Source organism: Blennius ocellaris, assembly GCF_963422515.1.
Source record: "Blennius ocellaris genome assembly, chromosome: 10".
In the NCBI taxonomy this organism is placed as follows: Eukaryota; Metazoa; Chordata; class Actinopteri; order Blenniiformes; family Blenniidae; genus Blennius; species Blennius ocellaris.
Window position 1 is genome coordinate 14,664,673 of NC_137659.1, and position 26,036 is coordinate 14,690,708.

Genomic DNA, 26,036 nt, shown 5'->3' on the forward strand with positions numbered 1-26,036 from the left:
CATTCAAGTAACAATTAAAATGAAGAAAATCAGAAAAACAAATATAAAAAAGACAATTGTGATTTCATTTTCTATTGGGCTTTGGTCGAAAAACAGGGGGTGAAGAGGTGTTGGGTAAAATATCAAGTTACTATCTCAAGTTTAAATACTTTTGTGAGACCCAACAGCGGATATGATGAATTATGATTAAGAGAGAAATCCGGCCTGTCCAACAAAGTGGATGATGTGAAGCTCCCGGACGGGACAAAGGAGAGCGAACCAAGATGTAAAAGGTGGTAATGAAACTAAATCTGAAGCTTTGATCTGCCGTTTAAGTGTGACTGTAGTAAAGAACAAAGTCATTTTTACAAGGTTGGTTTTTTGTCAAACTTTACTGAACCAGTTTCAGTTTACAAAGAGTGTACAGATTTAATGCTGCCTTGGAGGCAGGCCCAAAATAAAACCAAACTCAACAAGAACAGTAATGAAATACATGAGTGGAGGGTGAGAAGTTCAGAGTGTACAGAACACGGGTCCGCGAGTCCTTGGGTGGATTCCCTGCTGCCGGACCTTCTCGACACGTCGTCCCCTTGATACACTGTCCAATCTGATCCTACCGATTAAAAGGAAAATCCAAAAGGAAGGCTTGCTAAAGGGCACATCGTCCTACAGAGGCCAGCAACTGTCCTGAGTCCTCTACACAAAACTACTTCAAAGCAGCACTGAGGGATTTAGCATGAAAGACAAAGTCTTCAAATATGAAAAATGATCCCTCTCGCTGCATCTCCTTTCTGAAGGATCAAACTACGATCTCCAGACCCGGCTTCAAGCAGAAACTAATTGAAACTTTGCAAAAACCGGACTTTTCTTTAAAAAATAAAAAATAAAAAATTTCTTTTAAGACTTGAGCCAGATTGTTCTTTGAGCGCCTCGAAGACCTGTTTAATAAATATAAATACATCTGTAGTTTTCTACAAATTGTGAAAAGATAAAAATAGCTTTGCTCTCAAACTTAATGCACTAGCATAAATAAAGTATAGTAATAACATTAATTACTTACAGGAGTCATAACAAACCCAAGAAAAGGGAAGGACACGTGGCCCTTTGAAATGTAAGGCTGGGGCCTGCATTACGCTTCCCAGGTCCTCACAGTAGACGCACAATCACACGGCTTGGTGCTTCAACCACATGTCTGCTTCCCAACTGCTCCGGGAAAAGAATCAGGTGAAAAGTACAATCATGAAGGATGTTGTATTAAAAAAAAATTTCCGGTACCTCAAGTATCAATAGCTCCAATTCTTTGGGGTTGTATCTTACGACAATTAATAATTCAGCTGATGATTTGATATCGTCTGTGGTGTCGTCATGAATGGCAGAACCAGAGTCCAACCACAAATTAACAGATAAAATCTAATTGTGATGGAACTGCTACAACAGGCATCGAGACCAGCAGGGAAACTGTCCGATGATCACTCTTCTTTCTTGAATTCAAATTCCAATAAAAGGTCATTAAGAAAAGAGCGAAAACCTCCTTTCAGTTTAATAGTCCAACGTTATCAACATTTAGCAATCGGTCGATGGCTTCTTCCTGAGAAAAAGAAAAGAACGATGGAGAATAGGACCAAAATAGCCAAGAGTGAGATGGAAAACCGGTGTCAAAGAAATTTCAATCCACACAAAAATCATTTAGAGTCCCAGCCGTAGTATATATATGGTGCCTGACAGAACAAGAGTGGAGGGGGGGGGGGGGGGGTGTCGACCTCTCGGTGGTGAGCTGATGAGGAGGGACATACGACACCCAGAACAATCCTCATGGTAAGGGGGGGGGGGGGGGGGCGTCACTCCATGATGGCTCGGTAGATGACGGGCTCAACGTAGTCCTCCCGGTATCGAGAGTTGATGACTCGCTGTCTTTTGGAGTTCTGCTTGACTTCGCTCTGTGTGAAGATCTCAAAACGCATGTTCGACGCCACCGACTGGGGAGGAAGGACATTACACCGGGGTTACTGCTCGTCTGCGTCACTGGTCAGATGCGAAATTCAATGCCGAAGTGGCAGATCTCTTAGTTTACCAATCGTGACTTGACCCGCTTGGGCAGATCCTCATCCAGAGAGTAGATGTCGTCTCGCTTCACTGTGATTTGGGAACCGTCCTCAAACTCCACCTGAAAGGACAAGCAGAGTCCCTTCATCTGAATTTGAAAATCCTAGATCTTTTTATTTCATTTGTTTTTTTAATGTCTTTTTTTTTTGTTTTCCTAGAATTAACCATTTATATATATGTATATATATATATATATATATATATATAAAAAAAAAACTAAATTGTGCACTTTCTTATATATGAATCTTCTTCTAATATAAAATATAACCTCATATTCAGACCAATACTGAATTATATGCCAGCAGTTGTTTTTTTCATCCACATTTGAAGTGATTAATGTGTCAGTGTTTGTACATTTAACCACAGAGAGGGCGATAAGAACACTAGACCTAATTTTACTTCTGTTGACGTGGCCTGAGCAAATTGAGTTGTGTGCAGATCAGGTTGACCAGAGCCAGAGAGAGAGAGACAAAGAGGCTCACCAGGTACATGGGGATGGAGTGCGACGCTACAAACTTGGCTCCGTAGATCAACCCGTCCGTCCATCGCACCTGAACGGCCTCGCCTTCAGAGGGCGGCCCGAGGCGGACACAGTCACGGTTCTGCAAACGGATCAGGCAAAAATGCTCAACTCGGGCGGGTAGGTTAGGAGCGGACGCTCGGATGGAAAAGGGAACGTGAAACCATCTCAGACGACAGCGGACTTTTAAAGCTTTTCTGCGATTTGGAGCACAAAGACAACTTGACGAACCTCAATGTCTTCGGGTAAGAGGTTGTCGCTGTACGAGCCGTCGTCAAACACCACTTCGTAGAAAGTGGCTGTGGTCAGCTCCACGACGTCACTGTGGTAGTAGCGGCCATTTTTGTGTTTACAGATCACCTTCTGGCCCACCGCCAGCTCCGGCATGGACGTTTTGTTGCGCTGCGGGAGAAATGCTGAGAGTTACCCTCGAAAGGCTCAAACAATGTGACCAAGCTGAATTATTCCAATATCGGCGACAATATATGTGAGGAATGTGCTGCTGCTGTTGTTGCTCCATGGGGGCAGCGCCGCTCTGAGCCTTACAGCTGAAAACCTGCCCCAACAGGCGCAGACTTGGAGCCACATAACTCGATACCACAACAACAAGGCCAAGACCCTCGCAGCGAGATAGTGCGCTGGACAAGAATGTTGGTGCTTCACATATCCGGACAGAAAGAAGCAGTTTGTCCTCTCCAGACACGAGCATCAAAGCAGCACCAGCAGGTTAATCTCTTTTACTTGGTACAATAAAAGTAAAGGATTACAGTGGATAGAGTCATGATGCAGGGAGTAGTATCCTGGAAATAAACAAAAAAAAAAAAAAATCACAGAGTCTTAAAAACTTTCAGTGAAAATACGATAGGATGTAATAAAAAAGCTGGTAGAATTAAAATGTATGTATATATATATATATATATATATATATATATATATATCTCATGGCCCAAGTTGTCCCAAAGTGATGTGGCACAGCTCTTTAGAATCAATCATGATCAGAAGAATTAAATCTATAGTACATTTTCTGTTTGTTTTTATTTCATTCACACACATCTATGTATAAACGGCACTATTGCTGGAGCCTCTGCACAGTGTTTGTCTGCTTTTGACACGAGATTAAAAGGAAGCTCTGGTGTTGAGGAAGTGGACTTTTCAACTGGTAGTAGAAGAGGTTGAACTGTTGTCCCTTCACTTCTCCCAGCAGGAACACTGGTGTAGACTGAGATAATCTTCAATGTGGAATCATTTTTTTTTTTTTTTTTTTATAAATCCTGATAGGGCAGTGAGCCCATGAAATGTTTTGGCAGTGCTCTGAAAAATTAAGCAATAACAAACCTCTCTCTCCCACCCCCCCAAAAAAAACACGTCGGCTATGAAACCAGTGAAAAATGATTCAGTATCGAGTGTTTTAGCCGCTCTTCAGCTGAACAAACAAAACAAAAAACTCTGCAGCGAGAGCAGAGGATTTCACTGAATCTGGCGGCTCACCTCGGGTAGTACGGGCGTCTTGTGTCTGTGGCAGGTGATGAAGACGGTGAAGGGCCAGTCCTCCGGGTGCATGAGGACGCCGGCCGCCTGGGCACAGGTGGGGTGAAACGCCGTGGAGCAGCGCCCGTGGGAGCACTGCACGCAGCAGCCCGTCACCTCCCTCTTCATCCTCTTCCTGCAGTACGCACATTTCTGCCAGAGGGACAAACACACGGGCACGAAGGGGGAAAGACCAGTAAGTGTCGTGAGGTACAAGTGGTCGGATGAAGTAGAGGAAACACAAAAGGAAGGAAAGGAGTAGAGAGGGGGGAAACGGCCAAGGAGGAGATGAGTGGGAGGAATATTTCAAAAGAAAAAAAAAAAAAAGTTATCAAAGGTTGTAAAGAGCAGGCGAAGCCAGACACAACCTGGAACCCAGATACGTGGAGGGAAATTACACAACTTCCTTTGCAAGAGCCTGACATCATGTGTGTGATTTTGGTACATTTAGAAGTTGATCCTTTGAGATCAAGACCTTTAACAATGGAGCCGCGGCCAACTGTTGAGACCAAAGCCCCGAGCTATTCCCAACAAACCTTTGATGACACACTCACAAGAGGCCACGCAGCCATTCTCCCCCATTGCGGCAAGACCAAAACCCGATGCTGGATGAATCGATATAAAAAGGAAATTATTCACAGCTTATCGCTGTGCGTTGGAGCAATTTCACGAGTTAAACGCCGTCACGTTTCCGCCGTGCACACCGCGTACAGGAATGAGAAGTGAAAGTGTAAAGACGGGCCAACAGGCGCCACAACGGCCCCGTCGAGGTTAAACACCGGCAATTAGCGAGAACCGCAAACAGATGCTGTCAGAATACAGCTCCGTTCACCAAGAGCTCGTGGGCTACAAGTGCTTGATTTGGGAAAATAGATCTGACTCATCATGTTATGAGTAAGGGAATAAAGAACACGATGAGAGCAAAAATATGCAAACCAACACAAGACAGCAAAAAAAATATATTGTAACTGCACAAATGACAATGAAGTAGAGTGACGGGAGTTTGATTTTCTTCACTGGCGACAAGTGTCGCAGCAGTCAAAGATTTATTTGCAGTCGATCTATAAAGCAACAAATCAATCAACTGCAAATCACAAACTTTGGTTTTTATAGGCAATTGTGTGCAAATCCTTTTGGCAATTTGGTTTTTATGTCACTGAATGACAATGAGACGGTCGGGGGATAATGTGGAAGTGCTAACAATTAACAGAAACTATCCATCCGTTCCTCTTTATCCAAATTACGGTTGCGGTGGCAGGGGCTGGGTAAACCGACGGTGTCTTTTATTAAAGGCGAAAATACCGAGACACGCATCATACGTCCAAACTTGCAGTGAATTGAGGGTCACTGATTGACCTCGGATGTACGTTTTGGACTGTAGCAGGAAACGACAGAGAAAGCCGAGGCATGAATGCACAGGGAGAACATGTAAACCAAGTCCTGGCTTGCAACCAGGCTTTTCTCCTTGTAGGGTGCAAAGAGAAGCCACTGCCCAGTGTTGAGATGATGCAACATCACTGAAACGCAGCAGGTGGGAAAAGAGGAGACATCCAAGCTGCGGATGAGACGACAAAACAGCTCTCCTTATATCAATCCCATGAGATTACGACACACAGGCCAGGCCTTACCAGTCTGAACCGGGGCAGTGGGACGGCGGAGAGGTCGATGGGGCTCCGCTCAGTGATGTTGACGAAGCGAGCTTCCAGCACAGTGATGGCACACAGCACATGAACCCACCTACGCGAAAGGCAAACATGAAATGGATTCAGGACAAATAATACACTGCCCTGACCAAAGTCTCCACAAATGTCAAAGCAAATATTGAGTAATGTGGTTTCAACAACTTGAAGACTGACTCAATTAAAACCACAGTCGAAATAAGTGAAGTACGTGGAAGTGCTCAAGGGAAAATAAACCCAGAGTGGAGAGCCGCAATGCTACAAACCAGAAAATGAGGAATAAATGAAAATGAATTAACCTGACATACGTTTGGAAAAGTACCACACTATGATCAGCAAGTGTTGTACAACAAGTCTCTCTGCTGGATTAGTCTTTCACCTTAAAGTAACGTGGGATTGTAACAGTTCAGTTCAATCAAAGGTATAAAAAGCACAAAGCAGTCACACAGAGACAGAGAGAGAGAGAGAGACAGAGACAGAGACAGAGAGAGTGTGTGGTGGTTCTGTGCAGCAGTTTGCTCTACAGCGGCAGCACTGCTCTCTGCTGGCAACACTTACTTGTCGTTGTTGGCTCGCTGCAGAGCGCCACCTCTCAGCGAACACAGGCAACAATCCTGCCGAGGGATGAAGAAATGTAAGGGGATTTTTATACACATTTTTCAACATATCTTACTATCTAAACATGTAAATGCAGCATCTGGTTTTTCATACATGCATCCTTTCCATGTATATAGAGCTCGGACTGAGCTTATGGTTACAATCCCACTTATTTCCTTATGTTATATGTTCATCAATATGTACCGTCCCTATTTAAATAAATAAATAAAATTAAACTAGTAATCATCCTTGTTTGATGCACCTGCTAATCCAGCTGTCAGACACTCCACAAGCACTCCAAATGTTTGTGTTCCAAATACTTGAACACAAACAAGGAAACTGTTTGCCAATGATCTCAGCCACACCAATAACAATAAGAACCAGAACCCCCTTCTTTTTAAACCCAGTAACAGCAGATTTCTGTTTTTCCAGTCCAGCATGTTATTATGTTCACTTTAACAATTTATACATCAGGCTTCTGCAGAGCAGGACCAACATCTCATCCATTTAAATGTCAGTTAATGCCAGAAGAGGTAAACATGCAGGGCTCCAAAGCCCAGAACACCGCAACAAAGCATTTAATACATCTTCACAACCCATTTGTTAAAGAAGAATTGACTGAATCCTCTCCTATGTCTAAACAAATTAAAGTATTGCCCACTTGAAAGGTGTTTGGGGCTAAATCTGAGCCACATTCCCAGAATATTTCACAGCTGTCTATTGTTCCGAGTTGACTGGAATGTGAAAAGCAAAAGGAAATTCAGTGATAAACTCCACAAAGGTGGGGGGTAAAAAAATAAAAAAAATCCCCAAACAGTAACACCCTGAGGAAGGAGACACTCACCGTCTCGGCACAAAGGAAGACGGAGAACAGTGAGTTTACTGGCCTGTGACAAAGCTCACCTTTAATTGAACTACAACACTAGGGAATCATTTTTATGAAGGTGTGGGGTAAAAGTGCAACCTAACCACTGACCGACACCAACACAAAGTTATCCACATGACCTTTAGTTGAGAGAACTGGCCCTGGAAGCGATAGTGAGCAGAGAAGGAACAGGACTGTTTACGTGTAAACTCAGAACAGGCTTAATCAATGAACCAAAAAGATAATATGACAAAAAAAAATACAAAAAATAAGCCACAGGGTTTAAACAAATAGGAGCTGCAGTTAAATTAAATTATTGTACTTGTAAAAGGATGATTGCAGTTTGTCGTTTTCTCTCATGTTGGGACCGGTTGCTGAAACCAAGCAAGTAAATGAAGGTTCGCCTTTATTTCTGAACCTCTAAAGTCTCCATATGGTTTTGCTTGTAGGCCATTTCAGGACATACAGTTTCACTGTTCCACACGGACATAACCATAAAAATGTGTTCACATAAAATGCCTGCAAGCTGGCCAATTCAGATCCATTGCCAAAAAAAAAAAAAAAAGTTATTCTATAAAAAGAAGCTTTTTCTTTCCCATGAATTTTTCTTGGCTGTAATCCTACGATGTTGTGTTTCAGGGATCATATTTATGAAAGTTGTCTATATAAAACAATGTATAGGAAAGCATCCGAGTCGAAGTAAATCACCTCAGTGATGGCGTCAGCCTCACAGCGGGCGCACAGCCAATCGTCCAGCTCAGCTCCATCCCCAGACACGCCATAACAACCTAAACGGGAACAGAAGAACACGTCACAGCGCATTCCATTCTCACGATGTTCAATTCTGGGGTCGATTTAAACAAGAAACCGATTCCTCTAATAAGACACATCTGTCCATGTTTTCTCTGCAAAACCGTTAGGCCTTCAAGGCTTTTCAACGGTTTGTAATGACAACCGAAGAATAACTCTACAGCTGGGATAGAAGCGAGATTTCATTCAATCTTTAATTGGGCACTTGTGAGAGCCGGGCGCTTACTTGTGTGCACACGAACGCAGCACTGAGCACAGCTGAGCAGCCGGCTGGTCCCGTCTTCTGCTACATGAGGGTTAAACAGCTGTCCCTCCCCACTGTCACTCATTTTGCCGGACTGGGTGTTGAAACACATTTCTGGGATGAGTGGTTTGGACCACTGACGTCCTCCTGGACGGTTCACCAGCGTCATGGTGGAGCTGCCGCCACCGGACTCAGACTGGAGGGGGGGGGGAACAAGAGTTTACAGTTCATAAGGTTCCTTAAGACAATTCATGAAGGACTGATCCATTCATAGAACACATTGGGAATCATTAACTCAATGTGAGGAATGACTTGCTGGAGAGTGCCATTTAAATTACTCAGAGAGGCACAATGTATAAAGTTCAAAGCGTGAAAGTGTCTCAAAAGACTACACCAGGGCAGTTTTGTCTGACCAAGGTGGTTAAGTTCAAGTGGATTTTACATAAAACAAAAATATTACACATCGTCCCTTTAATTGTTCAATATACTGAAGCCACTACTGGACTTAAAGCAAGTTTCCTTTACCGATATTCCCCTCGCTACACATACAGATCTATGATATGCATTAACATCAGATATAGCTCTTCCAAACATCTTCAAGACAAAATCAATTAAAAGTAAAACAAACAAACGATGCGAATGGGTGTCTTTTCTAGTCCTGAAACTATTTTTAGCCATGTGTAGTGACAAGACAAGCGTCTACCACATTTATGGAGGTTGTATGTTTCCTTCAAAACTGGTCAGTTTATAGAGTTGATGCTAATATTTTGGATCACAGAGTATTTTTTTTTTTTACTATATACAAAGAACTTTAACAGAACAAAGAGACCTCACCTGATGGTGGGTGTGGAAGAGCAGGCAGATGGAGCAGTAAGGAGCCTGCTGGCCCATGCGTTTGTTGTATTCCCTCTCCGCCTGGGGGTCATGTGGTCGACACTGCCACAACTGGGTGAGGGGCTTTGCCCAATCCTCTTTTTCTACTTGCTCAACTTCCACATCCACGAACACCTCTAGAGAGATGAGAGGGCGAACAAAAGTACTGCACGTTTAACAGCGAGTAGAGAAAGCACAGAAAGTGGTGATATGACTTTTTTTTTTAAAAAGAGGAAGAAATTAGGTTTTAAATCAGTACAAAATACTTTGCATTCCGCAAACGAACACGATGACGACGACGTACCCTCGTCACTGTGGACTTCTCTGAAGAGAGGGTGATGGCGAGGCAGGCTGCACAGCTGGGCCTGCTCCAGCTGCTTTTTTGCCACCGACTTGCAGTACGACTGCTCTTCTGCCACCTGCTGGAGGGATCAAACGTGCAGCAAAGACACAAATTCAAAATACTGCAGTGAACACAAGAGCATCATGTGTCACCATGTTAATGAGGTGTAATTGAAGCTCTGTACTGGCAGGTACACATTTCAAGGAAAAAAACAAAAACATCAGGGACAACCATGCCTTCAAAAAAAAAAAAGCTTGAGTCACAGGTGGTAACTACTTACATAATAATTGTGAGGAATCACCTTCACCTCATTGTGCATGGGTTTTATTACAGGAATGGTGTCTTTCAGGATGATAATGCCATTATCCACAAGGGGGCATTGGTTACTCTGCAGTTTAAACAGCATGAATTATATTGAATTTTCATGGCACATTTGAAAAGCCGTCTGTTCAAAGTGTGATCATCTACAATATTGGTTTAGTAAGAAGAATTAGTATTAGAGGCAGAGTTTAGGGTTAGTACGCAAACATCATGCCAGGATAATGCACTTGTACAGAACCACTAGAGTCTCTCACTGTTTTTCTTGTTGCCTCTACAACACTGGTGTAAACCAGTAGGTAGCAAAAAGTCAAAGGCTTAAAATTAAAACCCTGATGTACAAAACGGAGAAGACAAACACAGATCACTTCAGCTCTGGGTCACTTGCTCCACAATCGTGACACAATTGAATACAACATGCTGTATGACCAGATCCTTTTCATCTTGATGCAAAGTTGAATGAGGTCAACTGGACTTGGACAAGAGGTGAAACATCTTCCTACACGTATGACCAAGTAGCTTTAGCCGTTCATGCTGCTCACTGGACTAGACTTCATGGAATCAAGGCAAAAACAGTCTATCCTGGCATTCAAATATAGTTTACACTGGGGAAAAGAAAGCAAAGCCATGCATTACATGCCTTAAATTGACTATGGAAATGTGAAGCAAACCAACCATGATCAGTAGTAAATATCACCAAGTGAGAGAAAGACGAAGATATGGTATGGCTCAACCTTTACCCAGAATCCACAACACAGTGTAAAACTGTAGCAATGGCGCTTTAATCAAGCTCATTCCATGCCACTGTACTACGGCGCAAGACATGTTAGCACTTGAATGCATTCGCATAATGGGAGTATTAATATCTGTTTTTTCAAACCACAACTCTCTGGTAAGATTAAGGCGATGCCAGTGCATGCACGTTTGACCTCAGGTCACAGCGTTGTACATGCACTAAGGAGTGCAGACATGCAACAGAGATTCGCATGGCAAACAGTTCCATTTTCAACTTCTACGATTTGCTTGTGAGTGAGTTCGTTAGAAACCAAATAAAAACACAGACCTTTCTCTTGTTGGTCTTGAGCACTTCCGTGTCCCCCTGGCCGTGGTTTTGGAGCGGTACTTTTATCTGGATAGGAACGGAATTATTTGTGGGCTCGACTCGCGGCGCCTCCACTTCGGCCTGACGAGGCTTGATCTCTTGCTGCTGGACGTCCGGAGTCTCTGCTTGAGATTCATCCTGTACTCCTTTGGTTTGGATGATTATAGATATTTGCTGCGGATTCAATCTCTCGCAGGCCGGTGCCGTCGACGAAAGCTCAACTTGTGTGTGTGACTGTGTGGAGGCTTTGGGCTGGAGGTGACGGGGTTGGTGCTCCCGGGCATAGCTGTGCACCTGGAGCTGTGTGTGTGGCTGCTGCTGCTGCTGCTGCTTCTGCTGCTCTACCGAGTAGCTTTGGACCTGAAGGGTGTCTTTCGGTGTCATTGTTCTGTGGAAGAGGAGACTGGCCACCCCCATTTTGCGGGCAGGTTGTGCTGCGGCTTCCGTCCACGCCGGGGCAACCGAAATGGGCAGATGTCCGTTTCTGGGCTTGGTCTGAGACGAGATGGCAGGAGCGCGAGTCTTCGTATAATGAGGAAGCCGGCCTCCGTTACTGTTGCTCTGGGTAAAGCCTCTGTGAAATGGATCCATTAACGTGAGCTTCGTTGGTGTGACAACCAACTTTGGTGGGCCTGTAAAGTGGATCACAAAGGGTTAAAAGCGGTTGTGGTCTTTCTTTACAGCAAATGAAAGAGTGTAATGTCGAGCCGATAAATACCTTTGTTTCTCTTGCCATCTTGCATAGTAGTTCGTGGAGGTATTAGACTTAGCCTGGGACGTTTTCCAAATTGTGGTACATCATCCTCTTCATCCTTTGGAACAACCTCTTTGGGCACCTCCAGACACACTCTGTGTCTCTTGGTCTCTATCCTCCGTTTAGTGCTGAGTGGAAGTTAAAAATTAACATTGAGCTATTCAGCACTGACCCAAAAGTCTCAGTATGAACATGTTATCATTGAATTGATGCCACAATGTGTATACATAGAACATTACAGAGACAAAGTGAGAGGATTCAAAGTGCTGTTGTGATTTCCAGGTGCGACATAGATAAGAGTTCACAATGCAGAGGGCAGAATGTCCAGAAATACCAAACACAGCCATGCAAATTCATTACCGCACAACACGAAAACACTGATGTTCTGCAGTCACAACACACCTCTTCCATTCGCCATCGTCCCCAAAGCTCTCCTTGGTGCTGCTGCTGGTGAAGTCGTTAAAAGACTCGCCCAAGAACTCCTTGGCCTCTGGGGTGGGCCGCGAGTGGTCGATGGGTACCACGTCTCGCCCAGCCAGCCACTGCTGGTAACGATCCGGCTGGAATTTTCTCACAAATACATCCATGGAAATCTTTACCATGTCCTTACGACACGAGCACTGGAAGAGGGAGGGTACAGGGTTTATTTCCTATTTTAAAGTATATTCGTGGATGTCTTGTCCTATTTTAAAGTACTACAGGATCTAATCTCAGTGAAGCAATGTGAATGCGTACTTTCAATACGTCACTCACCAAAACAGCCTGCTTGCCATACTCGATCCATCTCTCGGTGGCAAAGTTGGTGGACTCTGCGCAGTTGAACCCATGGTTGAAGCCAGCGTGGTAGGCATAGGGGAAGGTTATCATGAACTCCCCCGCCTGCTGGGTCATCTTTAGGGGAGGATTAAAAACAACAACAAAAAAGCAAGGGAGTAAGTTTATAACCTTCAGTAGTTCTGAAGTCTTCCATCTCACTGAAGTCATAAAAATGTGAGGTTTCAAGCTTGAAGAGCAGTGACTTCTGGTGGCAGACTGGAATTATAACAGCAGTTTCAAACGGACCACTTTAACCACATTTCCAAAGTAAAAATATATTCAATATGCAATTAAGCTTATGTTTTATGTCACCGGTGTGAGTGTTTTTTTTTTATTATCAATTTTTACACTGCAAAAAAAGATAAAGAGATAACACAAACCTATGACATCATAATCTCATAGGTTAAGAGTACAGCATCTATCAAACCAAGAACTACTGGAACATAGTCTGAGAATTGATTGGATCAAATTTAGACCTCCTCCGATGTGATGGTAATTTTGCGTCTCAAATACACAAGGTCAAGCTGTGACGCAAGACAAAACTCTGCTCTTCAACATAATAAGACTTTTAAATAGTTCACATTAGACCTGTGTAATGGACTCTATGAGAAAATAACAGTCTGGACTGGAGCGAGCAGAAACACTTTCTGTTAATGCTACTAGTATAGTTGGATGCTGTACTATGTGCAAACATCACAGACGAGCAACATCGCAATGACAAATATTATGGGATTGATATACTGGCTGAACCGGATGATGTTCTACAAATAAATTGGCACGTGAAACCGATTTCCTTCTTTGAAGGATCAGTCACAGTCAAATATTAAATATCAGTAATATGACAGTTGCTGAACTTTGGCACATAAACAATCCAGTAAACTGGCAACCTGAGGAGCTCTGCTCGGTGTTACAGATGACATCTGACATAAAACACTGTTGCTACCTTCTCAAAGGGAATGCCATATTTCTTCAGTATCGAAGGAGAGAGGAGAGTCATCTTGTGCCTCAAGAAGGCCTCACAGTTCTGAGAACTACCAGGAAAGAACCCTGAAAGAGAAAAGAACACACATAAGTTGACGTTTAATGTGGATCTACAAAGATCAAGACCAGTTAAAGGACTAAGCAGTCCCTCCAAGATCTCAAGTATTTAATTATCATTTGACAGGTTTTTTTAAAAGCTGCGAGGAGTTTGCATCAGTGTGGTTTGTTTTTTTTCTATTGAACATCACACCACTTTCTAAAACTTCAAATCTGGTTAGAAACGTGACGTGAATCAGTCAATACAGTGCATTCTTCATAAATGTGGTATATTTATCATGTATATCAGAAGATATACATATCTGAAACCATAACAGTATTTAAAAAGAAATATCAAGCTATTTCAAATACTATGGAAGGTTGATGCATTGATTATCAGTTTTTGGAAAAAGACTGCTTCTCAAACAAATGAACTATTATTGATGCAACTTATCTCATTCTTAAATTCATCAGCTTGAACTACGTATAACTGCAACCATCAACTGCTTTGATCGAGTCACTGAAGCTCTGAAACTTCATCCACAGATAACGAAAAAAAAAAAAACGAGCCAGTTTCAAGACTGTTAAGGAGAATAAATACACCATTTTTAAATGCAGGGAACAAAAGTAAAGAAACCCATCAGAAATATAAATACTCAAATTAAGTTCTTCAGACATTCTATAATACCTGATTCAGGATAGGCGATAAGTCATGTTTTCTTACCCTGAGCTAGACGTTCCAGTCTCTTCCCATGTTCTGGAGGAACGCAGTACCTGCACACAGTCAAATCAATACAATTACATTCCTGTATTTTAAAGTCAAGCATGTGATACAATGATTAGAATTGATTTCTTATTTTTTTTTCCATTCCAATGATGTGTGCATGTTTGACGGGCTACTGCTATAATTCGTGCAGTGATGCAATAATGACAAATAAATATTTAATTATAATCAACTACTGCAACACACTTTTATCTATTAACGGTAAGAGAGTGTACATTTTCTTTACCATGATTTAGGCTCTCCAAAATGCAGGTAATTGATGCTGTAGAGATCCATGTCCTCGGTGTGCCACGCAAAGGTCGTCTTCCACATGCCAAAGTACAAGTAGGGTGTATTGACACCCTCAATAGTGATGCCGCTATCACGTTCTACAGTGTCCAGGACTGTACCCAGGTGGCAAATATTAAACTCCTTGATATCCTGCCAAATGACAACACATGAGATCAACACTGTCAGTCTTGTGATCAATGTCTGTCGCGAAACAGGCGTCGATACTAATGAATGAGAACTTCAACATGCAGAGAGCGAAAACTCACCGGATCATAGAGACTCCCATTAACGTCTGCACCATATATGGGAGGGTTAAAGGTCACATTCTTCCAGTACTTCCTCTCCAGCTCCTCAAAGTCGTCGTAACGTGGAGAGCAGAACCTAATTAAAACACAGAGGAGCGTCAGGCTGGTAGTAATACCACTGCAGATACAACAGACAATTGAATGGAAGAGCCACAATCTGTTAATTCTACACTCCTCACTTGTCACTGTTCGCAATCTTGCGGAATTCTCGGACAGTCATGGACTTCTTCTGGATGTTATACTGCGTGAAAAGGCCCGACTGGCCCGTCACCACCTGCTGGATGGGGGCAGGAATCACCAAATCGTCGATGTCATTGTAGGAACCTCTGGGCTTCCAATCCTTTGGAGGAACAACCTTGGGAGAAAAACAGCGTGATGAGTTACTGTTTTGCCATTAGGGTACATTTTCAGACAGGATGCTGGAACACATTTGCGAAATACTAAATAACACAAGTTGCAAACAATTTAAGCGAAAGATAAGTTTCCTCTTAGCATTACACGGGTGAACAGGGCCTGCAGGGTTTCACACGAATGAGAACTTCAAGTGTTTTGACTGCAGTGAGAGGAACATCCAATAGCACTGCACTTCAAGTGACTCATTTCCTGCCAGTACCCTACTGAATTCAAGTGAAACTACATTTTGTTTTTTTGAGACTGCTGACACACTTCAGAACTACCAGAATCTTCCAAAAACTACAACTTACTTTTGCCAAGCCTGCTTTATGTGCTCCCTGGGACTCTATATAAGCAATGTAGCGGGAGAAGTCCTTGAATTCCTCGGCAGTGGGGTAAAAGGTCATGATCCCCTTGGAGGCATGGCTTTGGGAAACACCATCCGACGCCATCTTGACTCTCAATGGCAGCACCTGCAAGTTTACAGAGGGAAATTGTGATTTTTAAGAAAATTTTTTTTACAAAGTAGATACAGTTCCAAATGAAATTTACCCACAATTTCACATAAACCCTGAACCCCTCCACAGCCTAAATAAACTGAAAAATTAAGATAGTGTAAGTGAATCACGGTAAACGATGAGCACTCTAACAAACGTCGTGAAACGAGCACAACCTTGTTGTTGTGGCGAGCGCCTGCGCTCTGTCCCAGCTGCTTAAGCTTACATCATGTCCCCAAGTCCCACATCCTCCCTTCTGAGGACTTTAACTGTGCTCCCTGTTGTCAATGCCAACCCTCTGCCTCTTCAGTGTGCTCTCTGCCACACGAGGGAGTGGATAACTATAGACCTGCTGTATACCAACCCAAATGAGGATTACTGCTTCTCGCTTTTTGCCCTGTAAAGCGAGCACAACCACAACTTGGTCTACAAGTAGAAAAAGTAACTGGATTCCGGTGGCTAATTAAGTGCTTTTTCCCTTTAATACTGAATAAAACCATACATTTTCTACTCTCCATATATTATACTAAAGATACAAGTGTGTAACTGTGTGGCCACAAACACGCAGGCGTCCCAAGTCTGATCAAAGTAGAAAATGTGGACCTTTTTTTTCTAGCCTTGCAGTGGAGTTTTGATTTGTTTTTAATGTTTAATGTGCATGTTATAAAAAAAAAAAAAAGCCATAATGGGCCATAAAAAAAAAAAAAAAAACTTTTATATATTATGGACTTTAGTAAGTAAAATGCTCTACATGAGGGTAAGATGCATGTCAAACAAGAAACCAGGGGTGTGCTATGAGCTCAAAGTTGGGGTGGGATGCATAAAAGGAAATTCAGGTGGAACAGGTTCGTATTGTATGTGAATCACAATTACAAGTGACCGAGATCCATCACAGACGTAACTCTATTTTGGTACAGACTGACACCACCCCACTAAGAGGAACAGAACAATACTAAATATATGACACATCACAATTGAACATTTCAGTGTGGTTCATGTTTCCTGATAACTCACACAGGTCACTCTCAATGTAACAATCACAATCTTTGTTCAATTTGTGTGATAAAGTAGCTGACTGATATATAGAAATTGCAGAGGTGGCAATATTAAAACAGAAAAATATGACTCTCAAATGTTGTTTACAAACAAAGTCACTCAGGAGGTTGCAAATGCTGAAGAGGATTAACCTTAACCCAGTTTGTGTTGCAAATTGTCCAGCTGGTTAGAAAACATGGCTGTTCCCACAGGGCCTGGGAGCAGTTAACCTTTGTTACGCTAAAACAAGATGTTTGCATTTCCTAAAGAAACTACAAGTATGTAAAAGGCTGAATAAAGCTGATCTCCTATGGCCTCATTTGATCTCATTTGAGCTAAATAAGGGCCCGCCCCCATCCGTTTTGAATGGGACATTTTTGAGTGGTTTCTTTTTGTGTGTGAGTTATTCGGAAACGATTAAAGATATCAATGCTGTATAGCAGTCATCTCGTGAACAAACTGCATGTTTTGATATTTAAACGGTTCAAATCGTTTAAAGATTGCAGGAGCGATAACGAGGCGGCAAATAAGTCAGAAAAATAATAATAAAGAGTTGGATGCCTTCAGCATTAAACACAAATAAAATCTGCAGCCGGTCCCAAACGATAAACTTTAATGCGGGGCCCTGGTTAAAGCCCAGCTGACTAACATTAGCTCATGTGCTACATCGCTCCAGTAACATGAGCTGATACGATAACGACACATAGCATAACATTAGCTCGTGTGCGAGCATAGCACTGCCGTTTCAGAGCCCTTTTTCGCGATCGTCACGTAAATGACAATGTGCACTACTGTATAGGATTGAAAGTTAATGTCGCAATTAAACTATGACTAGAATTAAAATGCGGTGGTCAAAAGACGGTTCACGACAGCAATCGTCCAAGTTCACCTCCACGATCGTACAGGGAACCGACTATTTTCTGGATCACATCCACGATGACTGCAGTTAGCTTCTTCATGAAGTGCGCTAAGCCAACAGACTCAGGGGTGCAAAAAAAAGGCCCGCAAAATAAAAAACGCGGATACAAAAATACCCAAATTATTCCTGCATTCACTTACGCATTCCTTTTGAAAAGGTCAAGTCGCTTTAATCCATACAACACAGACATTTAAAGTGTTATACGTTGAGAAATTTATGTCTGCCGGCAAATAGACGGCGCCCCAACAGTAGCATCTCCATTGCTTGTACAGGAGGTCTGATTGTGTAGCAACCAGATTAGCATTGGGGTATAGAATCTACAGCGAAAACGCCTCCACATGCAAACACTTACCAGCCGCTCTTTCGACTCAAAGGTTGTAGTCTGCGTTGCAATCGCCTAGTAATCGCCGGAAAAGACCGCTTGGGACATGGCAAAGGAAAACAGCTCTTTAACAGTATCCTGTGAGTGGAACACTGTCCTCCATTACCTCCTTCACGCACGTACACGCACGCACGCACGTCGGATTGTGTTTACCACGGTACACACTTAACCAATCAGATACCGAGCCTCCTCTTGCGTCATACCCCGGATGGAAAGAGATTTTTTCTTACAGTGCTGCTCACAGCTGCTGGTTCTTTAAAAAATGTATATGTTACTGCACATTTTAGTGAATCGTGAATTCAGCTTATTAAATCAGATGATTATTATGAAAGCATTTAGATGGTGCATTTATTGTGATTATGTACATCAAAAAGATCTCCACTGCCAAGGATATTCAGCACACTAGGATTAAGTGTTTGTGTTTGGGAACAACAATTGAATTCCACGCAAACCAATTTTGTTTCCACAGTCATATCTAGACACTCTTACAGAGGAACACCCCACATGAACAAGCATAAGCAATGGTGGAAAGGAGAAACTAATTTTTAACAGGACGTAAACCTGCAGAACCAGTCTCAGAGGTGGAGACCTTCTGCTGTTTCAGTTGGGCTGAGAGGACAGAAAGATAGAAAAAAACAACAACTTATAACCTATGGAGTTGGCCGATTTATGACCTTTCCCAACAAAGTTGCGTGACCCAACTTTCATTGGCAAATGTAATATAAACACACAGACAAAAACATTACTTTCTCAGCCAACATTTGTTGGTTGCCCAACTTTGTTTGGTGAAGGTAATAAAGACATTTACACGTGCATCCTGTATATTCAAATAAGATTTCCACATAGTTATACACAAAGCACCATAAGAGACATACAAATAATAAAAATAATCTCAGCACACAGATATATATATATATATACTGTTTATATGTTTATAAGGTGTATAGATTTTAGATGTATAGATTTTTAAGTCTTTATATTGTTCTCTTAATATATTATTAAGCTGTGCACTGTGGGTCTGAGAGGACCGAAATTTCATCTGGGCTGTATGTCATACATATCAGCACATTTGACAAATAAAGCTGACTTTGACTTTGACTTTTGATATTTACAAGTAACATACTTAGATACATTTTATATACTTTTAAACATTATTTGGCTAAGAGTGGTGGTGACGGCTTTGGGGGCGGGGGTGTTAAACGTCAGGGGTTTGACTGGAACTTCTTGATAAAGTCTTTTGCTGATGGAGAAAAAAAATTATAACTGTTCTAGTGGAGGGAGGTTTTGGTCCTGATGGATGGACCACAAGCATGAACGTACGAGACACTGATTTGCTAAGGCTTTGGCGTACGGTTCCAGATGGAAGAGGCAAGGATGGACTCAGTGATAGCAATGTTCAGAGACTCTGGCTGGCTGGACTCCTCCAACTGCCTCAGGACGTACGTTCTCTGGGCGGTCTTCTTGATGTTCAGCTCCCATCTGAGGTCCTGGGTAATGGTTGTAAACGGGAAGCAGAATGACGTCGCAGTGGAGACTGAGGAATCCTACAGTGTGAGGAGAAAGAGTGGGGCTGCGACGGTTCTGATGCCCACAGCCAGCTCTGCTGTCTATTCAGATTTTAGCACCACTCAGCATGGAGTTCAATACATAAAACCAAGTCCAGCTGACCTGATTCTACCACTCAGAGAAACCAACGAAAGAAAAGAAAAACAATCAAACACACTTCGTTTTTTTAATTGTGGAGATCTGTTTTTATTCATTGCCTTGGAAGGCACATCCAAACACTGAATCCAACTGTTCTGATAGGCTATATAATGTTATATGCATCTACATCCAGGCAGTGCATATATTATTCCCAAGAATAAATGCAACAATAACATTAACACATTTTGTTAACCACAAAAAGATCTAGCACATATGAGCACTGACAATGTGTATATGCACACTTTTAGCATAGGAGGAAGTACATGTGTACCCTGTAGTCCATACAATTTCACTGACCTTTTACACCATAGGAGACACACAGTACATTGCATCAGCAGCACTTGTTGGTTTTTGTAATGTTCATAGAGAATATATTGTGTTTTAGGTCAGTTTTGTTTATTTGAACTCTATTTCTCTCTGTTTTGTTCCAGTTGCATAAAACCAGTCACATTTGCATCCCCGCCCTCTCTTGATGCATACAGTATATAACACATCAGTGTGGTGAGCACAACTGTCTCCTTTGGCTGACTTCTATTTGACCCTAAATACTGCACAACCACTTTCAAATCTAGTGTTTTTGACACCCCGTGCTACTCAAAACGGGAATATATCCAGGCAATAGATAAGCACTGTCCATGGGCATATTAGACTGTGCTTTCACACCACCTTACTGTCCCATTATGAGACAAAGTAGCATCCATGAATGAATGTCTCTCAGTTAGTAATATGTTGAGCTTGTTATTTCAGTCTGATACAAATAGATTAAATAGGGTGAACTTGAGAAGTATCACACTTTTCTTTTGCATTTATATACTTGAGACACAACAACTTATAAAGGTCAGAGCAACTGTGATGACAGTAGCTACTATTTTAAAGTAAAATGAAAAACAATGACAACGTCTTTAATTGTTTGCCCATTAAGATAAACACCCATTAGTGTGGAGAGGAATTCACAAGTGGAAATTGTCTGTGTGATATATTGTATATTGCAACTATCTTCACAACTCTCACTTGTTTTACACTCTGAACTCATGCAGGGCTTCAACATATAGTATCCTTAGGATAGTATAAATATCAGATTTAAAAATGGCTGCGAAAACAAAAAAGGGTAATTATCTGGCTTCCATGTTTATTTGCGTTGGTTTCTGCAAACATTTTGTGAGTCAAAATCTCCTTTTGAACTTCACTTAAGTTACATGCAGCTATAAATTGATGAGCTGGTTATATTGTGCTTACCACTGACATGTAGCTTTTACGATTGGGATTTAGTATTAGAGTGCAGCATACGATAGGTACACTTCCACAAACTGGACATCTATCAGTCCATTGGAGAGACAGTTGTGATTGTGAGCGTTCATGTTTGCGGTGGCATACACTGCACATTGTAATGGACGTGGTTATTAGGTGGCAGAATTGCAAGTGAATAATTATGCCTCAGTCGTAATACAATTTAAGTTTGCATGTGGTGCAATTAGTAATACATCTTGCATGTACATTGGCATATATTCAATGTCCTTGGCCCATTTAACACTTCCGATCACTCAGTATGTGAAAATACATAACTATTATCAACCTGACCAACCTGTCCTTCACCACACATCACATTACCGGTTCCTAACTTTATAATTGTTGTCCCCATTTCCATGACGACCCGATCTAGAGTGGATCCAACCATTTGCCAACCACTTGAAGAAAGAGACAACCGAATGTCTATTGAACTTTACAGAATATTTAAGATAAAGGTGAAGAGATTCCATCCCCATTTAATGGAATTTATACCTTCTGCATGTTGTGATCACTTCTTCACACATCAATTCACACACAAAACAGGTATGAAGAGTCCTTTCAATGCCCAGGTGTTTCACTTTGCAAACAAGGTGCGATGGAGCACAGAAACAGGAATCAAAAAGGGAAGCAGACAGTGACTGCATGTTTGCATCACTTCCTCTTCTCGGGTGTTCTTTCTTGCTTTTCTTAGAGCACCAGAGGTCGTCCGCATCCTTAAGATGTGGCCCTGTTGATAAAAGCTCACAGCCGGGGAGCCTTAAGAACACATGCCAACTGCTGGGAAGGCTTTCTGCTTGGTTCTGTGGTCAAACGAGACTGTTACTTGTCAGTTATTTGTCCAGAGGTCTACTAAATTTCAGTGTGTGAAGACGGTCATTGACGGCAACAGTTTTCTCTGTGTCTGTTTTGCAGCTGTCTTTTCTCGACATGTCAGGTTCCCAGAGGAAGAACTCATGGAGGAGGGTGTTGACGGTATCAGGACACTCCATCATGACCATGTGACTTCCCTCCTCAATGACTTTCAGGAACGCAAACAGAAGGATCTGCGAGCAAAGCCAAAGCAACAAATATTAAAAACAGCTGTCATGACACATTTTACAAATTGGCTCTTGTTCATGTTCATATTTCAAATTGCAGGTTACCTCTGCCATGCGCTGGTCCTCATCCATGGGCACAAACTTGTCACACATGCCATGAACCAGGAGGATGGGCACAGTGAGCTCTGCATGGTAGACCTCATCCCCCTCCGGCCAGTACTGACCACTCATCATGGCTCGCAGGACAAATGGAGACACATTGAAGGCATTGCCCTGCTTCAACAGCTGCTTTTCTTTGGCACCCTGACGGGCAAATCCAGCTCTTTAAAGTTAGGAAGATAAAAAAAATAGAAAAAAGAACGTCAGTTAAAGTTGGGATATTTTAATATCAATAAACCATGACATCTTTTATTCTGTGACAAGAAAAAAAAAAAATTACTGTTGTTGTTTTTGAAATCAGTTTGAGCATCACATAATGTAGAGCTTACTTGAGGAAGCTCCAGGCCAGGCAAGGTGACAGACAGTGAAGGACACAAGATGGCAGCTGGAAAATGGAGCACAAGCTCGGCTCCAGTGCTGTAGGACCACCTCCGTTAATCATTACCACTTTGTGGACCAGGTCGGGATATTCATGGGCCAAGAAGGTGCAAAATGACACACTAGAAAATAAACGATGAAACGTTTGCATTTGACATGTGAAACAAAAGTGGATTTCAGTGTGAGCTTTGCTTACTTTACAATCATTGAAGAAGAATTACAAAATAAATCCAAATCCTCACCCATATGAATGGCCGATGAGAATGTTGCGTTTACGGGCATATCTCTTAAAGATGGCACGAAGGTCCTCTGCCAGAGCGTAAAAGGTATAAGCCGCCGCAATCTGTGGGGCGGTGCTCGCTCCGTGCCCCGCCAAGTCCGGTGCGATGACCTCATAGCCCAGCCGAGAAAAGAAGTCCAGCTGGCTGCTCCAAATGTCGAGAGAACCTCCGACACCATGCACAAAGAAAAGAGCTACGTCCGAGTGCGTTCCTTTGCAGCTCGAGATGTCCCTCTTAGAGTCGATTAGCACAGTGCGCTTGGGCTTGCGACGTCTGCGGCGAGGAGGTGGGGCAGGTTTCTGTTCACCCGCTGGAGGTGGGACTGCTGGAGGGATAGGGTTAGGGTCTGGGGATGAGGCCATTTCTTTGTAGTCGGCCAGTTCCACCTCGACAGTGCTGCACGGCTCCAAATCCCCATCCTGACACTGCAGGATCTCAGAGTGCAAAACATCCCCGAGATTCTCAATCACCAGCTGGCCATTGCGGTAGACCGTGATTTTCCTCTTGCAGTGGACACTGCTGCCAGTGTCGGTGTCATTATGAGAATCCTCAGAGTAGCAGTCATCGTTGAAGTCCACATTTTGCTTTCCTGCCACCTCCTTCTCCGTTTGTACGGGCTGACGCTCTGGGATGATGTGTCGCACTCGCAGGACTCTCCCCGGTTTCACCTCCACAAACTCAAAACCGTCCGAGGGCTCTGATGACTCCAGGGGCAAAACCAGACTGGCGGCCTTCCCAGTCAGGCAGCAGAGTATCCCTTCAGTGATGCTGGTTAGCATGGTGCTTCCCTGCATGGAGAAAGTCACACAGAGAACAAATGGTTACTAATAAGCTTTACTCGGAACACGTGCGGGTGGGTTTCTGGAACCTCTTAACCTGTTTCCACCAGTCTTTTCCCCTCACTGTCTCAAGCAACATAAATAGATGCGTGCAAATGTCAACCGCTCAACTGGAAGAAACAGAGCTCAGCTTGATTCCTACAAAATTGGATCCAAGCTGTTTCCTAGCAACAGAGCTACACTGAAATGGTTTTCCTTATCCTTTCATTAGTGTTGCGTGAGATGAAAAACACTCGAGCAGGGATGGTGTAAACCCCGACTTACCTGGTGGCGAAGGAGCTCAACATGGGATTCCACATTTATTGAAAGCCACTCAAATCATACTTGTTCTGTAGAGTCTCACTGACGACTGACGCTTCACAATCCAACCTTGGCCAATGCTACTATTGAACCCTCCTTCTTTACATTGGTCAGAATCGGGATGTGTATAAATAGAAAACACTGGTCACGGGGTATGACTGTGTGCATGTCTGTGACTCGTACATGCGTCTCATTAAAGTGTGATCCTTTCCCAAACTACTGCTTGTCCACTGGGGATGACAAAAAAAAACCCAACAACAACAAAAAAACTGCTCTTGTTTTCTTGCTCAGGTCCAGTCACAGCTAGACTGTGTTTTGCAGTACGGCCAAGTAAACATTGATACCCCTCACTTTTACTGCAGGTAATCACCAACTCTGATTATCTGCAGGAAACAGAGCCGGGGGAGTGACGACGACAGCAGACGGCAGGGTTTTATTATTTCCTGGTTAAAAGTGAAAGTGAGCACAATTTGAAACGTGCACATTTCTGTCTGCAGTTCAAAGAGAAGACCACTCACAAACAGCAATGAGGAGTCTGTCATAGCTGCACTTCAAACATGCATTGAGTAACAATATTGTGTGATGCAAATAGCGTAATAAGTACTTTTAAAAAAAAATTAAATGCAGTGAGTGAGAATAAATTTTTTAATAATCTTTTCCTCATTCGTCAATTTCCATTAAGTTCCCACGTTGATTTAGCATCTACTTCAACACAAATATCAAAAATAATTGCATACCATGTCTTTTGCACAAAAGAAGTCTCATATGCATGCGTCTGTGCAAAACGTGTCACAGTCGGCCTGAAGGTCAGGGTATCGGAGGCTATCTTGATACAAGGAGCAGCTCTATCTTTCACAAACATCAAAATAAAATCAATGAAAGGGGAACACACACAGTCCAGTCTGCAGCTCGGTTAACCCGTCACAATGCAGAATGTGTATCTATTGATCTATTGTGTTTCCAGCCACTCAGCAAATGCTCTAGATGTATTCTCTGTAGCACAAAACAACAACAGCACTCAGCAGCAGCCCTGACATTTCAATGAGGGTTTCTCCTCCTGACCTCCTCTCCATCAATACACCAAAGCGGACTAGTGGATTAATTTCTCAATTCCAAAAACCCTTAAGTCCCAAAAGGCAGAAGGTTACCCAGTCCTATTGATGTCGTTGTCTGCAATGCAGAATATATAGGTTGATATGTCTACCCAGACTTTAAATAACACACATTTGGTACACAGTGTGCTGCTCAATCCCCACAATAAAGGTATGGGTATGATCAGATCTGACAATATTGCTCAATTTGGATTTTATGTTATGCAAAAACAAAACGCACGAGATAATAAATACATTCAAAATAGAAAAGGGGGAGACTTAGAAAAAACGCATCAATGCAGAAATGTCTAGGATTTTAGTCTGATGTTACACAATATTTAGAAAAATACAAGTTATTGATGCAGTACAACCTTATTAATTAATACTTTTATTCTGCAGCCTGTCATGTTTGTTCACAATGAAATGCGCAAGAAAGGTATCATCAACAGGCCCCATTAAATGCGTCGCAAACCAAATGTCTTCCAGATGAATCACTTGTGACAGTTAAATGTGCAGGCCCATGATTGCACCGTTTATATTATTGATGGGTCTCTTATTTATCCACTGTCACGAGACACAAACATGCAGTGATCTGCAGCTCTTTATCGATAACATGATGCACCATTAACACCAGCTCACGAGACCACGTAACCTAATTAATAAATGGATTTCTTACCTGCAGGAATACTGAGGATTAGGGTGACGAGAAAGCTGAGCTGGATGAAGACAGTCGAGGGCCCGGGAAACGGAACCGAGAAAAAACGTTGCATTTGGCGCAACAATTTGTTTACGCTAGAGATGCTGCAAAAGAACAGGCGCTCCTTATTA

The 26,036-nt window shown here is 42.5% G+C and overlaps 2 protein-coding genes across 5 annotated transcripts; both read right to left on the bottom strand.

Moving 5' to 3' along the window:
- Positions 1 to 361: 361 nt before the first annotated feature.
- On the bottom strand, positions 362 to 18,234 carry kdm4ab (lysine (K)-specific demethylase 4A-b). 4 transcript variants are annotated; one of them, XM_080503898.1, is made up of 23 exons: positions 18,103 to 18,234; positions 15,611 to 15,772; positions 15,086 to 15,261; positions 14,868 to 14,982; positions 14,558 to 14,751; positions 14,272 to 14,321; positions 13,474 to 13,577; positions 12,468 to 12,605; positions 12,117 to 12,334; positions 11,679 to 11,842; positions 10,922 to 11,592; positions 9,821 to 9,928; positions 9,502 to 9,616; positions 9,159 to 9,334; positions 8,307 to 8,520; positions 7,979 to 8,058; positions 6,367 to 6,422; positions 5,758 to 5,866; positions 4,091 to 4,282; positions 2,834 to 3,004; positions 2,565 to 2,684; positions 2,051 to 2,143; positions 362 to 1,955 (listed from the first exon to the last, which is right to left on the bottom strand). In XM_080503898.1, exons 2-23 carry the CDS (start codon positions 15,749 to 15,751, stop codon positions 1,818 to 1,820), a joined length of 3,543 nt encoding a protein of 1,180 aa, XP_080360024.1. In that variant the 5' UTR covers positions 15,752 to 15,772; positions 18,103 to 18,234; the 3' UTR covers positions 362 to 1,817. The 4 variants fall into 4 exon arrangements, with proteins under 4 accessions (XP_080360024.1, XP_080360023.1, XP_080360026.1 ...); XM_080503897.1 differs by having other exon boundaries at positions 9,502 to 9,619; XM_080503900.1 differs by lacking the exon at positions 9,821 to 9,928.
- A 3,719-nt stretch (positions 18,235 to 21,953) lies between these two features.
- On the bottom strand, positions 21,954 to 23,757 carry abhd8a (abhydrolase domain containing 8a; the record flags this gene model as incomplete). The annotated part of the gene is made up of 4 exons (XM_080503056.1): positions 21,954 to 22,166; positions 22,266 to 22,482; positions 22,649 to 22,819; positions 22,940 to 23,757. The coding sequence occupies 4 exons, from the start codon at positions 23,755 to 23,757 to the stop codon at positions 21,954 to 21,956; spliced, it is 1,419 nt and encodes a 472-aa protein (XP_080359182.1).
- Between the last annotated feature and the right edge of the window lie 2,279 nt (positions 23,758 to 26,036).